Source organism: Carlito syrichta, unplaced genomic scaffold (assembly GCF_000164805.1).
Source record: "Carlito syrichta isolate Samal-C Ts95f unplaced genomic scaffold, Tarsius_syrichta-2.0.1 Scaffold306734, whole genome shotgun sequence".
Classification (NCBI taxonomy): domain Eukaryota; kingdom Metazoa; phylum Chordata; class Mammalia; order Primates; family Tarsiidae; genus Carlito; species Carlito syrichta.
Window position 1 is genome coordinate 25385 of NW_007250830.1, and position 13569 is coordinate 38953.

The window sequence follows — 13569 nt, forward strand, 5'->3', positions numbered from 1 at the left end:
CGCGCTACCACACCTGGCTAATTTTTGATTTATCGTAGAGATGAGGTCTCGCCAAGTTGCCCAGGCGGGTCTCGAACCCTCAGGCTCCCAAAGTGTGGGATTACAGGCTGAGCCACCGAACCCGGCTTCGTAAATTTTCTTAATGCTTCCTTGATGTCAAATTCTTTCTCCTAGTTTTGAAATTCTTGTAAATTTAACCATCAGTCCTATTCTATCCATAGAAAATGACATCATTTCAGTATAAATGTTTCTAAGTGGGAGACCCCAGGGAGGTTCATTTTTTATTTAATTTGATGCTCCAAGATTATATAACACCTTAGAATTGACATCAGGCAGACTGCATAACCTCATATTTTTTGTTTTGTTTTGTTTTTTGTTTTGTTTTGAGTTGGAGTCTCACTCTGTCGCCCAGACTGGAGTGTAGTGGCATGCTCCCGGTCACCGCAGCCTCGACTGGCTGGGCTCCAGTAATCCTTCTGCCTCAGCCTTCCAAGTAGCTGTAACTACAGGCGTGCATACCACGCCCAGCTATGTTTTTGATTTATTGTAGAGATGAGGTTTCGCCTGCCCAGGTGGGTCTCTAACCCATGGGCTCAGGCAATCCACTCACCTCAGCCTCCCAAAGGCGTGGGATTACAGGCTGAGCTACTGAGCCCGGCTTCATATTTTATTTCATTTTATTTTTATTTATTTTTATTTTTTGAGTCTGAGTCTCACTCTGTCGCCCAGGCTGGAGTGTAGTGGCATACTCCCATCCACTGCAGCCTCAACCTGCTGGGCTCAGGTGATCTTTCTGCCTCAGTCTTCCAATTAACTGGAACTACAAGTGTGTGTCACCACACCTGACTAATTTTTTTTCATTTACTGTAGAGATGAGGTCTCGCTATGTTACTCAGGCTGGTCTCAAACCCGTGGGCTCAGACAAAACCCTCATATTTTAAAATAATTATGCCTCCACAGCGGCTTGTGAAAAAAATTTTTTTTTTTTGAGTCGGAGTCTTACTCTGTCACCCATGCAGTAGTGCAGTGGCATGCTGCTCACGGCTACTGCAGCCTCGACCTGCTGGGCTCAGATGATCCTTCCACCTCAGCCTTCCAAGTAGCTGGAGCTACAGGTGCACTCTACCATGTCCGGCTTATTTTTTAATTTATTGCAGAGATGAGGTTTCACCAAGTTGCTCAGGCTGATCTCGAACCCCGAGCTCAGGCAAACCTCTCACCTTGGCCTCTCAGAGTGCTGTGATTACTGACTTGAGTCACCACTCCCATCCTGTGAAATGGTTTTACTCTCCCCTCTATCAGTATCATTCCTCGTCTTCATCTCCAGTATTATCCTCCTCATAGATCAGTGGTCCTTAGCTCTAGCTGCACATTAGAATCACCTGGGGAACTTTCAGCAAATGCTAATGCCCAGGCTTCTTCCCACAACAAACCAGAATCTCTAGGAGTGAGGCCAGGCATCAGTAGTTTTAAAAGCTTCCCAGGTGACTCAAATATACACCCAAAGACAAGAGACACTGTCAGAGCTACTAAAGGAGTGAAGACCCAGCTGAGATGTTACCTGAGCTGTAGGTGCAGTCTACCAGCCACAATTAGTGGAACTCCCACCTGGGTAGAGCTCCCCATAGTGACTGTGCTATAGTTACAAAGATGACTGAAAAAAATCTCTATCTTTAGGGAGCTGATAATCTGACGTGAGAAAGATAGTCATTCGAGTAACAACGGTAAACTCAAGTGACAACACTAACAGAGGTAGTAGTTTACTGAGTGCTAAATGGGAAAGTGACCTCTTACAGCCCCCACCTGCTTGCTTAGTGTGTGGGCCTCTTGAATTACTGGAGCATTTTATGTTCTATTGCCTACCATAAATTGGAGAACATTTTTTCAATTTAAGTTCTATTTGTTTTTGAATAGGCAATATATATTTATATGGCTCATGATTCAAAATATGTAGCCAGGTTTGGTGACTCAGCCTGTAATCCTGTGCTTTGGGAGGCTGAGGTGAGTGAATTGCCTGAGCCCATGGGTTCGAGACCCACCTGGGTAACTTGGTGAGACCTCATCTCTACAATAAATAAAAAAATTAGCTGGGTGTGGTAGCATGTGCCTGTTGTTCAGCTACTTGGAAGGCTGAGGTGGAAGGATCGCCGGAGCCCAGCAGGTCGAGGCTGTGGTGGCTAGGAGCGACCATTGCACTCTAGTCTGGGCAACAGAGTGAGACTCCCACTCCAAAAAAAAAAAAAAGAAAAGAAAATATGTAAAAGAGTGTACAGAGAAAAGTCTCCCTCTTATTCCTGATCTCTGAGTACAAGTTTTTTTCTCTGGAGGCAAGTTAAGTTCCAGATACTTTCTCTACATATATAAGCAGATACGTATTGGTGGATATGAATATGTGTGTCTGAGTATTTCCCTTTTTCCCTTTTTTATACAAGTGGAAGCATATTTAAACACTGTTCCTTACCTTGCTTTTTTCATTATAATTTTTACATATTGGTGAATAAAGAGCTTTCTCGTTCTTTTTTATAGCTGTATAGTATTCCAGCAATTTTTTTTTTGGATAGATGACCTGTAGAAATTTTTTTTTTTTTTTTGAGTTGAAGTCTCACTCTGTCATCCAGGCTGGAGTGCAATGGCACACTCACAGCCACCACATCCTTGACCTGCTGGGCTCAGGTGGTCCTTCCACCTCAGCTTTCCAAGTAGCTGGAACTACAGACATTGGCCACCACAACCAGCTAATTTTTTGGCTTATTGTAGAGATGAGGTCTCATCAAGTTGCCCAGGCTGGTTTCGAACCTGTGGGCTCAGGCAGTTCTCTTACCTCGGCCTTCCGAAGTGCTGGGATTATAGACAAGAGCCACCACACCCGGCCTGTTTCCATCTTTTGATACTATAGACAATACTATAATGAGAATCTTGATTTTGTATTCATAGAGATGTGAGTCTAACTAATGGTTTTTTGCATTTATTCTACAGGCTAGCTGCTGGTTCTACAAGGTTCTGTGCTGGCATCTTGAGCACAGCCAGGCACTTGACCATTGAGCAGAAGATGGCAGACTATTCAAACAAACTCTACCAACAGTTAGAGCAAGAAACAGGGATCCAAACAGGTAAGCAGGCAATCTACTGTTTACTGGTCTGCCTGTTCACCAGTCTCTTTTACTCAGTACCGTATTTGATCTTCTGCTGGGTTTGCCTGTTAATTTGGTAATTAAGTTGGGTTTTAGTCTAGATTCTGCCACTAGCCAGAGTGTCACCTTGGGTAAGTCGCTTAGCTTATTGAGTGATCTTCAGTTTCCCTATCTTAAAGTAAGGGGATTTCTGATCCTATAATTCTTGTCAAGCATGAAAGTTTTCTTGGGGCATTTCCTATGCATTTCACTCATTTAGGCCTAATAAAATGGCAACATTAGACTCCTAAACAAAGAGGAAGAGAAAGAACTTAAGTTTAGGGGCCTAACAGTTACATCATAATTTGACCAACTAAACTTCAATTGCCTTTAAGTATATTTATTATTTTTTCTTTTTTTTTGGTCACCCAGGCTGGAGTGCAGTGGCACGTTCATGGTCACTGCAGCCTCAACCTGCTGGGCTCAGGCGATCCTTCTGCCTCAGTCTTCCAAGTAGCTGGAACTACAGGCACACACCACCACGCCTGGTTAATTTTTTGATTTTATTGTAGATATGAGGTCTCGCCAAGTTGCCCAGGCTGGTCTCAAACTCAGGCAGTCCTCTCACCTCAGCCTCCCAAAGTGCTGAGATTATAGGCTTGTGTCACCAGGCCCAGCTGTTTCTCTGGCTTTTACTGGAGAAGATGCCTCTTATATGCAGGGCAGGTGGAAAATAGTCCCTTTTGGTTGGATTGAATTTGATGGCAACACGATGCTTGAATCAAGTATTAACCAGGATTTGAGTCAGTAGAGGGTCCACAGAATGCTTCAGAGATGGAGTGACTGACTCCTGGCCCACTAGTTCAGTTGCTAGTGCTTTGTTGAGACTTGCATTGCTCAGCTGATTAGATTTCAGAGGAATCATAGGCTTCATTTCTGTAAGGTAAGTTAGCCTAGCATTAGTTCTAGGTTACAGTCTACCCTTACCTGACCTGACTTCTGTTTGATGCTTGTGGAACAGAAGGGTGGGGCAAGCATTGAGGAAGTCATGCAAGGGACTTTAAAGGGATCATCCAGAATCTATCACTCCCATTGTGGTATGCTGGTGATACAGTGAAAGATTACTTGGGGGGCTTCTGTGATGGAGAATTATCTGGTAACCAGTAGTGTATACATGTACTGTGGTAATTGTTACTGAGTGGACTGCTTTTGAATCATTAAATAAAGATGAAGTAAGTAGCCGGGCTCGGTGGCTGAGCCTGTAATCCCAGCACTTTAGGAGGCTGAGGTGAGTGGATTGCCTGAGCCCGCGGGTTCGAGACCCACCTGGGCAACTTGGCAAGACCTCATCTCTACAATAAGTCAAAAATTAGCGGGTGTGGTAGTTCCAGCTACTTGGAAGGCTGAGGCGAAAGGTTCGCTGGAGCCCAGCGGGTCGAGGCTGTGGCGGCTGGGAGCAGCCACTGCACTCCAGTCTGGGTGACAGAGTGAGACTCCAACTCAAAAAAAAAAAAAAAAAGATTAAGTAAGTGACTTGTACAACCTAGATTTAATGAGAATATAGTTGACCCTCTGAATCCATGGGGGATTGGTTCCAGATCCCCTCCACCATACAAAATCTGCAAATGCTAAACGTTTCCTGGTATTACATGGCATGTAGTATTTGCATGTAACTTACGTACATCCTCCTGTATAACTTAAATCATCTCTAGATTACTTATAATACCTAATATAGTGCCTACACATTACTTCACTTGCCTAGATTCAGTGTAGTACTTGACAGAGGGCAAATTCAAGTTTTGCTTTTGGGAACTTTGTGGAAGCTTTTCCCCCTGAATGTTTTCAGTTCAAGGTTGGTTGAATCCACGGATGTGGAACCCATAGGTATGGAGCTACAACTGTATTACATGCTAGTCCTCTGAAAATAGTTTATTTAGGTGAGGTGTATGTTAACTACTTTTAAATTCAATAATAATAATAATAAATTCAAACTGCTAGATCACTCCAAGATTCCTTATTCCTTGACTATGCTGAATGTTAGTTTCTTTGGTGCTTCACATTGCACGTGATAGAATTTTTGCCAACTAATTGGAATAAATGATCATCTAAAAGCTTTAGTGATCTTTTGAAAGTAGTCCATATATTATTTGATCTTATAATAAGGAGGTATCTTTTTCTTTTACAGTTAAACCTAGATGCAGGGAGATTAAACCAGTTTTTCAAGTCAGTAGCAAATTAATTTTAAAAATATATTTAGTGGGCTAAAAAACCTTTGAAAAATTTATAGAAATATAAAAAATAAAAAGTAAAGATCTTTCCTTCCTTTTCACTGAATACCAAAAAAACAGCTGCACTCTGTATTTAGTTTGAACTCTAGTGGACTCTTTTTTTTTTTTTTTTTGAGTTGGAGTCTCACTGTCACCCAGACTGGAGTGCAGTGGCCGCTCCCGGCCACCACAGCCTCGATCGCTGGGCTCCAGCGATCCTTCCGCCTCAGCCTTCCAAGTAGCAGGAACTACAGGCGTGCGCTACCACGCCCAGCTAATTTTTTGATTTATTGTAGAGATGAGGTCTCACCAAGTTGCCCAGGCGGGTCTCGAACCTGCGGGCCCAGGCAATTCACTCACCTCAGCCTCCCAAAGCGCGGGATTATTGGCTGAGCTGCTGAGCCACCGAGCCCAGCTGGACTCTTCTTTTTTATGGGAATATATATATGTATACTTAAACATTTTGTTAATTGGTATATTATAGTTGTACATATTTTGGGGGTACATGTGATATTTGATACATACATACAATGTGTTATGATCAAATCAGTAATTGGGATTTCCATCACTTCAGACATTTATTTTTTCTTTGTGTTGTGAACATTCCCAGACTGGGACCATTTTATCATGTCATTGAAGAGCATGAAGATTTCAAGAGAAATTAATAAAAAATATAAATTATCTTGACTGTACTTCTTTTTTGAAAGATACTAGATTGTTTAACTGGGCATTGTGGCACATGCCTGTAATTCCAGCTACTCAATAGGCTGAGGTGGCAGGATCACTTGAGCCAAGAGTTGGAGGCTACATTGAGCTGTGGTTGTGCCACTATACTCCAGCCTGGACAACAGAGTGAGACCCTGTCTCTAAAAAATTTAATTGAAGAAAAGATACTCAATTGATTCACCTTTTTTTCAAGATAAAGATTGCTTTATTGGTGACAGTACAGGTCAATAAATATTGATCTTCAAAGAATAGCTCAGTTATTTATGGTTATTGATTCATAGAGAGCTGAAAGAAATTGAATCAGGTGATTGCTGGGATGACCGAAGTCAGCCCTGCTCCTTGGGAAATGAAGCTATAATCAGCCGATACATGACTTCTGCTGTTCCACCAATTGCAGGAGTCATGGCAGCTCTATACAGGAGGACATCAACTGCCATTCATTCATTTATTTATTTATTTAATTTATTTTTTGAGTTGGAGTCTCACTCTGTCGCCCAGACTGGAGTGCAGTGGCCGCTCCCGGCCGCCGCAGCCTCGACGCACTGGACTCTGGTGATCCTTCTGCCTCAGCCTTCCGAGTAGCCGGAATTACAGGCATGCGCTACCACGCCCGGCTGATTTTTTGATTTATTGTTTGTTTGTTTTTTGAGTTGGAGTCTCACTCTGTCGCCCAGACTGGAGTGCAGTGGCCGCTCCCGGCCACCGCAGCCTCGACCTGCTGGGCTCCGGCGATCCTTCCACCTCAGCCTTCCGAGTAGCCGGAACTACAGGCGCTTGCTACCACACCCGGCTAATTTTTGATTTATTGTAGAGATGAGGTCTCGCTGCCCAGGCAGGTCTCAAACCTGCAGGCTCGGGCAATCCACTCACCTCAGCCTCCCAAAGGCGCGGGATTACAGGCTGAGCCACTGAGCCTGGCTCTGCCCTGCCCTTTAGAAACACTAGAATTCCATCACCTTCCTGAAACAGCTTTTGTTTTTGTGGAACTTTATTTTTAAAATGCCTGTGTGAGGCAATGCTTATGGTCCTCTGGGCAATCTGATGAAGAGCCAGTTGACTCCACAGCATCTTGGCTCACTTAGTGCCTACCATCTGCAACAAGCAGCTCTCAACTCTTTCTTTATAGGAACTAAGTAAGGGTCATTGTATTTTAGGAGGATTATTGTTGGCCCAAGTGTAATAATGGCTCTACATCAGGTTTGTTGATTCCAGACAATAGAAATTACCTCTGGCTAGTTTGGACAAAAAAGAGCATGTTAGGAGGACACTGAGACCTGTGGGGTTGGCAGGAGGCTGCCAGCTGGAGGCAGCTTGGGGGCCAGGATGTAGGAACCCCACAGCAGGCAGTCCCTCAGCTGAAACAGGAGGAATCTATCCAGGATACTGCTGCCCTGGAGATGAGTGACTTCTGTCTATTCACCTACCTGACTTGTACCCTACATCTATAAAGTAAAGTAAAATAAGATGAGATAAAATTTCGATTTACTTATGAAAAAAAAAAAAAAAAAGACCAAGTATTCCAGAAAGGTCTGATTGCCTGAACCTAGGTCACATGCCCACTATTTGGATATACTGGGGAAGGAGAGGGAGGATCCAACCCTGGTAGCTGATATCTCATGAATGGCCTTCACCCAGGATTAAACTCCGCCAAGACTAGGAGGAGAAAGGATGAAATTGCCGAAAAGAAGTAAAGAAGAGGGATGGGGTCTAGGTCACATCCCCACCCAAAAGATTTTTTTAGCAATGGTATTTCTCATTTTATTTTATTGTATTTTTACTTTTTTATATTTTTGAGTTGGAGTCTCACTCTGCCCAGACTGGAGTGCAGTGGCACGCTCCCTGCGATCCTTCCGCCTCAGCCTTCCAAGTAGCTGGAACTACAGGCGTGGACTACCATATCTGGCTAATTTTTTGATTTTATTGTAGAGATGAGGTCTCGCCAAGTTGCCCAGGCGGGTCTCGAACCTGTGGGCTCAGGCAATCCACTCACCTCAGCCTCCCAAAGAGCGGGATTACAGGCTGAGCCACCGAGCCCGGCTCTCATTTTATTTTGAGTGTTTTAATGTACATTGGAATATCATTTGACTCTCACTAAACTATAAGCTGAGAATGTTTGGATAGGAAATGGAGCCTTAGTGCATCTGAAGTAGTTCACATTTCACAGAAGCTCAGAGAACTCACCTAAGAATATTAAATGGCAGTCCCAGGACTCATCACAAGTCTTCTAACCTTCTAACCTTTCATCTAGTGGATTTTCTTTTTTTCTTTTTGAGTCTCACTCTGTTGCCAAGGCTGGAGTGCAGTGGCACACTCACGGCTACTACACCCTCAACCTGCTGGGCTCATGCGATCCTTCTGCCTCAACCTTCCAAGTAACTGGAACTACAGGCATGTGCCACCATGACTGGCTAAATTTTTGATTTATTGTAGAGATGAGGTCTTGCCAAGTTGCCCAGACTGGTCTCGAATTCCTGGGGTTATGCAGTCCTCTCACTCGGCCTCCCAAAGTGCTGGGATTACAGGTGTGAGCCACTGTGCCCTGCATTTTTTTTTTTATTTTTGAGTAGGAATCTCACTCTGTCACGCAGACTGGAGTGCAGTGACACTCTTGCGACCTCTGCAGCCTCAAACTGCTGGGTTCAAGTGATCTTTCCACCTCAGCCTTCCAAGTAGCTGGAACCACAGGTGTGCAAGTCCACACCTAGCTAATTTTTTGATTTATTATAGATACGAGGTCTCATCAAGTTGCCCAGGCTGGTCTTGACCTCCTGGACTCAGGCAGTCCTCTTGCCTCGGCTTCTCAAAGTGCTGGGGTTACAGGCGTGAGCCACCACTCGTGAGCTCATATAGTGGATTTTCTACTCACCCACCTTACATCTGGTCTGGTCTGTCTCAGTCTGGGCTGATTTTTCTTACAGGTTACATAAGGACAGGCTCAATCTTTCTGGCCCAAACTCAGGACCGGCTGATCTCCCTGAAGCGCATCAACTCAAGGCTGAAGTACGTAAGAGGCTAGAAGCCTGTCCTGACTTTCCCATACTGACCTCTGCCAAAGGGCAGTGAATGTCATTGTCCCCTTGTGTTCTGTGGCAGTGTCATAGGCATCCCTTCTGAGATCATCTCCCCCAGGAAAGTGGCTGAGCTTCACCCTCTCCTCAATGTGCACGACCTGGTGGGGGCCATGCATGTTCCCGAGGATGCAGTGGTGTCCTCTGCTGATGTGGCTCTTGCCCTGGCAAGTGCTGCCTCCCAAAACGGTGAGCAGGCTTTTGCATTTTCTTATGGGGTAGGAAGGAAGAGGTTATATAAGAACGTGTATAACCAGCAGTGACACCAACTCAGATTTGGAGAAATTGTTCTCATTGGGGTGTTCGGCTTCCATTTTTAAACACTGGTTCTTACAATTTTCTTTTATATAATACATACTAATAAGTATTTTTTCTCAGGGTCAACACTTTTAAAGTTCCAAGGAACTGCTTTTCATGATGATTAATCACTTCGGACTTAAGGAAATTTTTCCCTGTATAGGACTTGAGAAGCTCCAAGGTTAGAACACACCTTGGGAGTTTAATCCACAACCTAAAACATGTCCTAGTTTTGGAGTGAATGAGGGGAAGATGTATTAGTGTCCAGGGTATTATATTCTGTGGATAAACTGATTCATGATATGGGTAGATTAGGATTTAAGATGCCCCATTTGAACTCTCTCCTCCCTGCTCCATATTTTATGATTCCTGTAGTTTAATTGTTATGTACTAAAGTCTGTTTTTAAACCAATCTGTTGTTTTCAAACTTGGGTAAGGCCCATTTACACAGTCTTAAGATGTGGTTCTGGGTTTTTTGTTTTGTTTGTTTTTAATTAACGCATTGACCTGACTTTGTCGGTGCTTCTTTTGGGTAGAGAATCTGTTGGAGATGCCTTAATTCTGGAACATCACATCATGCACCAACCTTTTTTTTTACCTTGCAACAGGTGTTCAGATCTATGACCGGACAACTATTCTTCACGTACTGGTCAAAAAAGGTCAAGTTGCTGGCGTGGAGACAGACAAAGGACAGATTGAATGCCAGTATTTTGTTAACTGTGCTGGTCAGGTAGGTTAGCACGAACACTGGGGTGCTGATTTTATTTAACTTTTGTCTCCAGGATGTTTTGGTGTAGAGACATTGTGACTGGGCTGTACAAATAATCAGGCCACACTATTTCTTGTTTGGACAAGAAAACTCAGAATTCTTGAATGGTATTCTAAATTGGAAACTTGTATTTATCCTTCAAATAGAGTCATCTGTGACTTTCTCCTTCCTCCACTCTCCACACTGGGTTAACTGGTGCTATCCTGATCAGGAAGACCAGCAATACTCAGCCAGAATCCTTGGTATTGGGTCTTTCTGTGGTGTTACATTTCATTCTGCAACCTAGCAGATAAAATATCAGGCTATTTTATTATGTCAGGATCATAGAGTCTGTTTCTAGAACACTAAGTTGCTGCTACTTTTAAGGCAGATTGATCCCTTGCCTTCCATCCTACATGGTGACCTAGGAAATACTTTCTTCATGGGTGAAGTTCATGTAATGATTGGTACTTGGGGTTTATAGTTGAGACCAGGCATTTTATAAAAAGAACCTCCTAAGGTTCCCGTGAGCTCCTTTGAGTAGTTGGTAAATCTTTCTTCCTTTAACCTAAAAGTAGTTTTTATGGTTTACAAAGTATAGTGTTGCTCCCCAACCAAATAATTGAAGTAAAGCAGGCGGAAACCTTCTCACCTGACACGGTAGCAAGAGCACATGTAAGCCACTTGAAATTAAACTCTTTTCAAGAGGCTGGACTTGCTCATTTGTATTTCTGTTCCTCTTCCCACCTACAAATAAATCTGTCCATTTGTAGTGGGCATACGAGCTGGGTCTGTCCAACGAGGAGCCGGTTAGTATCCCGTTACATGCCTGCGAACACTTCTACCTTCTGACTCGCCCCTTGGAGACCCCTCTGCAGAGCAACACACCAAGTGAGGACTTGTACTTTTTTTTTTTTAATCTTGTTTCCTTGCCAGTGTCCTGTCCTCCGGAAAGGAAAACTTTCTTCTAAGGACAGACTGCCTGAATGATTCATTTTATTTCTGAAGCATGTTACAGGGAGGCGGACCCAATTTTAACTTTTCTTTAATAACTCTTTAAGAAAAGATGGCCAAAATGAGCATTCCACTAAGCATTTGTTTTTGTTTTTTGCAATCTAATTTTAATCCTAAACAGAGGTCATTGAGAATATTTGGAATGTAACCGTGAATTTTTAAATTTAATGATATAAATTGTAAATTGATTTAGTGACTCCAGGTGCTGTGGGAGAGGACTTTGATACCATTTTGTGGTCTTAATGCCTTGAATGGGCTCTGCAAACCCCTCTTCTGTTAGACTTTTAGCTTGGCCACAATGGCAGTGATGTAGTTTGGTCATGAAGATTAGTCAGAGCTCCTAGGTAACTGATAAGCTTAGGGATAATCAGAGAAGCAGTCTCTACTGTAAATCTGAGTGGGAGGATCCTCCCTGTGACCTCAAAAGGTATTTGAAAGCTAATGAGTGCCTGTGTTCATTGGATGCTACTTTGTTAATAAAGCCATTCATAGATGTTTTTGTTTCATTTCTTTTTCTGTCCATTTAGAAAACTAACTTGCCTCTAAACCCTTGGTTTTTTTCTTCTACTCCCCACTCCCTTGTTGTTTCTCTTCCTCAGCTATTGTAGATGCTGATGGAAGAATTTATATTCGGAACTGGCAAGGTGGCATCTTGTCGGGGGGCTTTGAGAAGAATCCAAAACCAATTTTCACTGAAGGCAAGAACCAGCTGGAGATTCAAAATCTACAGGAAGACTGGGATCACTTTGGTGTGTGAACTAAATTATAGTAATACTCTTTGTATTTGTTAAAGATGTTCTATTTTTCAAAGCATTTTCAAGAGTAGTTCCTTTTTTAATGTTTATAACAACCCTATGAAGTACAACAGTGGTTACAGAGGCCAGTTACAGAGTTTACCTATTCTAAAGATATAGTTACTGGTTAGCAGATTCAGGGGAGTAAAATCTTGGTTAGTGGACTTCTAGCTTGTTATTTATTCACCTAAAATTATTGCTGAAATTTTAGTTTAGGAGGAAATCTTTTGGTAGGACTTCATATAAAATTGAAAAACTCATTAGAAAACAGAATCATAACTGGGCGCAGTGGCTCACGCCTGTAATCCCAGCATTTTGGGAGGTGGAGACAAGAGAATTACCTGAATCCCAGGGTTAGAGACCAGCCTGGGCAACTTGGTGGAGACCTCATTTCTACAATAAATTAAAAAATTAGCTGGGTGTGGTGGCATGCACCTGTAGTTCCAGCTATTGGGAGGCTGATGCAGGATTGCCTAAGCCCAGCAGTTTGAGGCTGCAGTGGCCATGAGTGTGCTACTACACTCCAAATTGGGCAACAGAGTGAAACTCTGACTCAAAAAAAAAAAGAAAGAAAGAAAGCAGAATTGTTAATGTCTTATTAAATTTTTAAATAATTTTAATTTCATTTATTGAACAATTAATATAGTCACATGTTTCCAAATTCAGAAGATATAAAAGGGTCTGTAAATGAAGAATGTCTTTCTCACCCTTAATGGACTCTTTTTTAAACCTTTGTACTTGGATGTCACCTCTGAGGGGACATTGTAAATTTAGCAAACCACTCAGATGTCCCCTCTCAGGGGACATAAAGAGATTTCTCGTGACTATATAGGACAAACTTTTACCAGCACAAATTTTTTCAAAAATATATGTTTTCCTGAAGTTTTCCACTCAAATTACATGAAAAGCAAATAAAGAGATGGAATATATACTGAGATGTATGTTTTTAAAAAATCAGCTGGCATTATGTAGAGAGAGAATGTGTAAAGTGCTCTCACAGTGGTGCCAACACTTCTTTGTAATGAAGATAGCAATAAAGAACATTTGTATGAAAAGGCAGCAAAAAAAAAAGAAAAAAAAAAGGCAGCTATGACTATACCCTTTGTATCATATGGCATCACTTGAAAAGATAGATAAATAAGCAAGTTACTAGAGCCTTAAAAGCAAAAGACTTTTGAAGTTGAAGGCAGATCATTATCACATGTTAGAAAAATGTAAGATAAAAAATTTTAGCCGGGCTCGGTGGCTCAGCCTGTAATCCTGTGCCTTGGGAGGCTGAGGTGAGTGGATTGCCTGAGCCCATGGGTTCGAGACCTGCCTGGGCAACTTGGCGAGACTTCATCTCTACAATAAATCAAAAAATTAAGCCGGGCTCGGTGGCTCAGCCTGTAATCCCGTGCCTTTGGGAGGCTGAGGTGAGTGAATTGCCTGAGCCCGCGGGTTCGAGACCTGCCTGGGCAACTTGGTGAGACCTCATCTCTACAATAAATCAAAAAACTAGCCAGGTGTGGTAGCGCGCGCCTATAGTTCCAGCTACTTGGAAGG

At 42.7% G+C, this 13569-nt stretch overlaps 1 protein-coding gene across 1 annotated transcript in view; it reads left to right on the plus strand.

The window, feature by feature from the left end:
- Nucleotides 1-13569, plus strand: part of PDPR (pyruvate dehydrogenase phosphatase regulatory subunit) — a 45569-nt gene that overhangs the window by 12289 nt on the left and 19711 nt on the right. Inside the window, exons 3-8 of the mRNA XM_008063303.2 lie at nt 2977-3110; nt 9022-9103; nt 9197-9360; nt 10077-10198; nt 10990-11107; nt 11830-11979. Coding sequence (XP_008061494.1) covers nt 2977-3110; nt 9022-9103; nt 9197-9360; nt 10077-10198; nt 10990-11107; nt 11830-11979 — 770 coding nt within the window. The remainder of the gene's footprint in view (nt 1-2976; nt 3111-9021; nt 9104-9196; nt 9361-10076; nt 10199-10989; nt 11108-11829; nt 11980-13569) is intronic.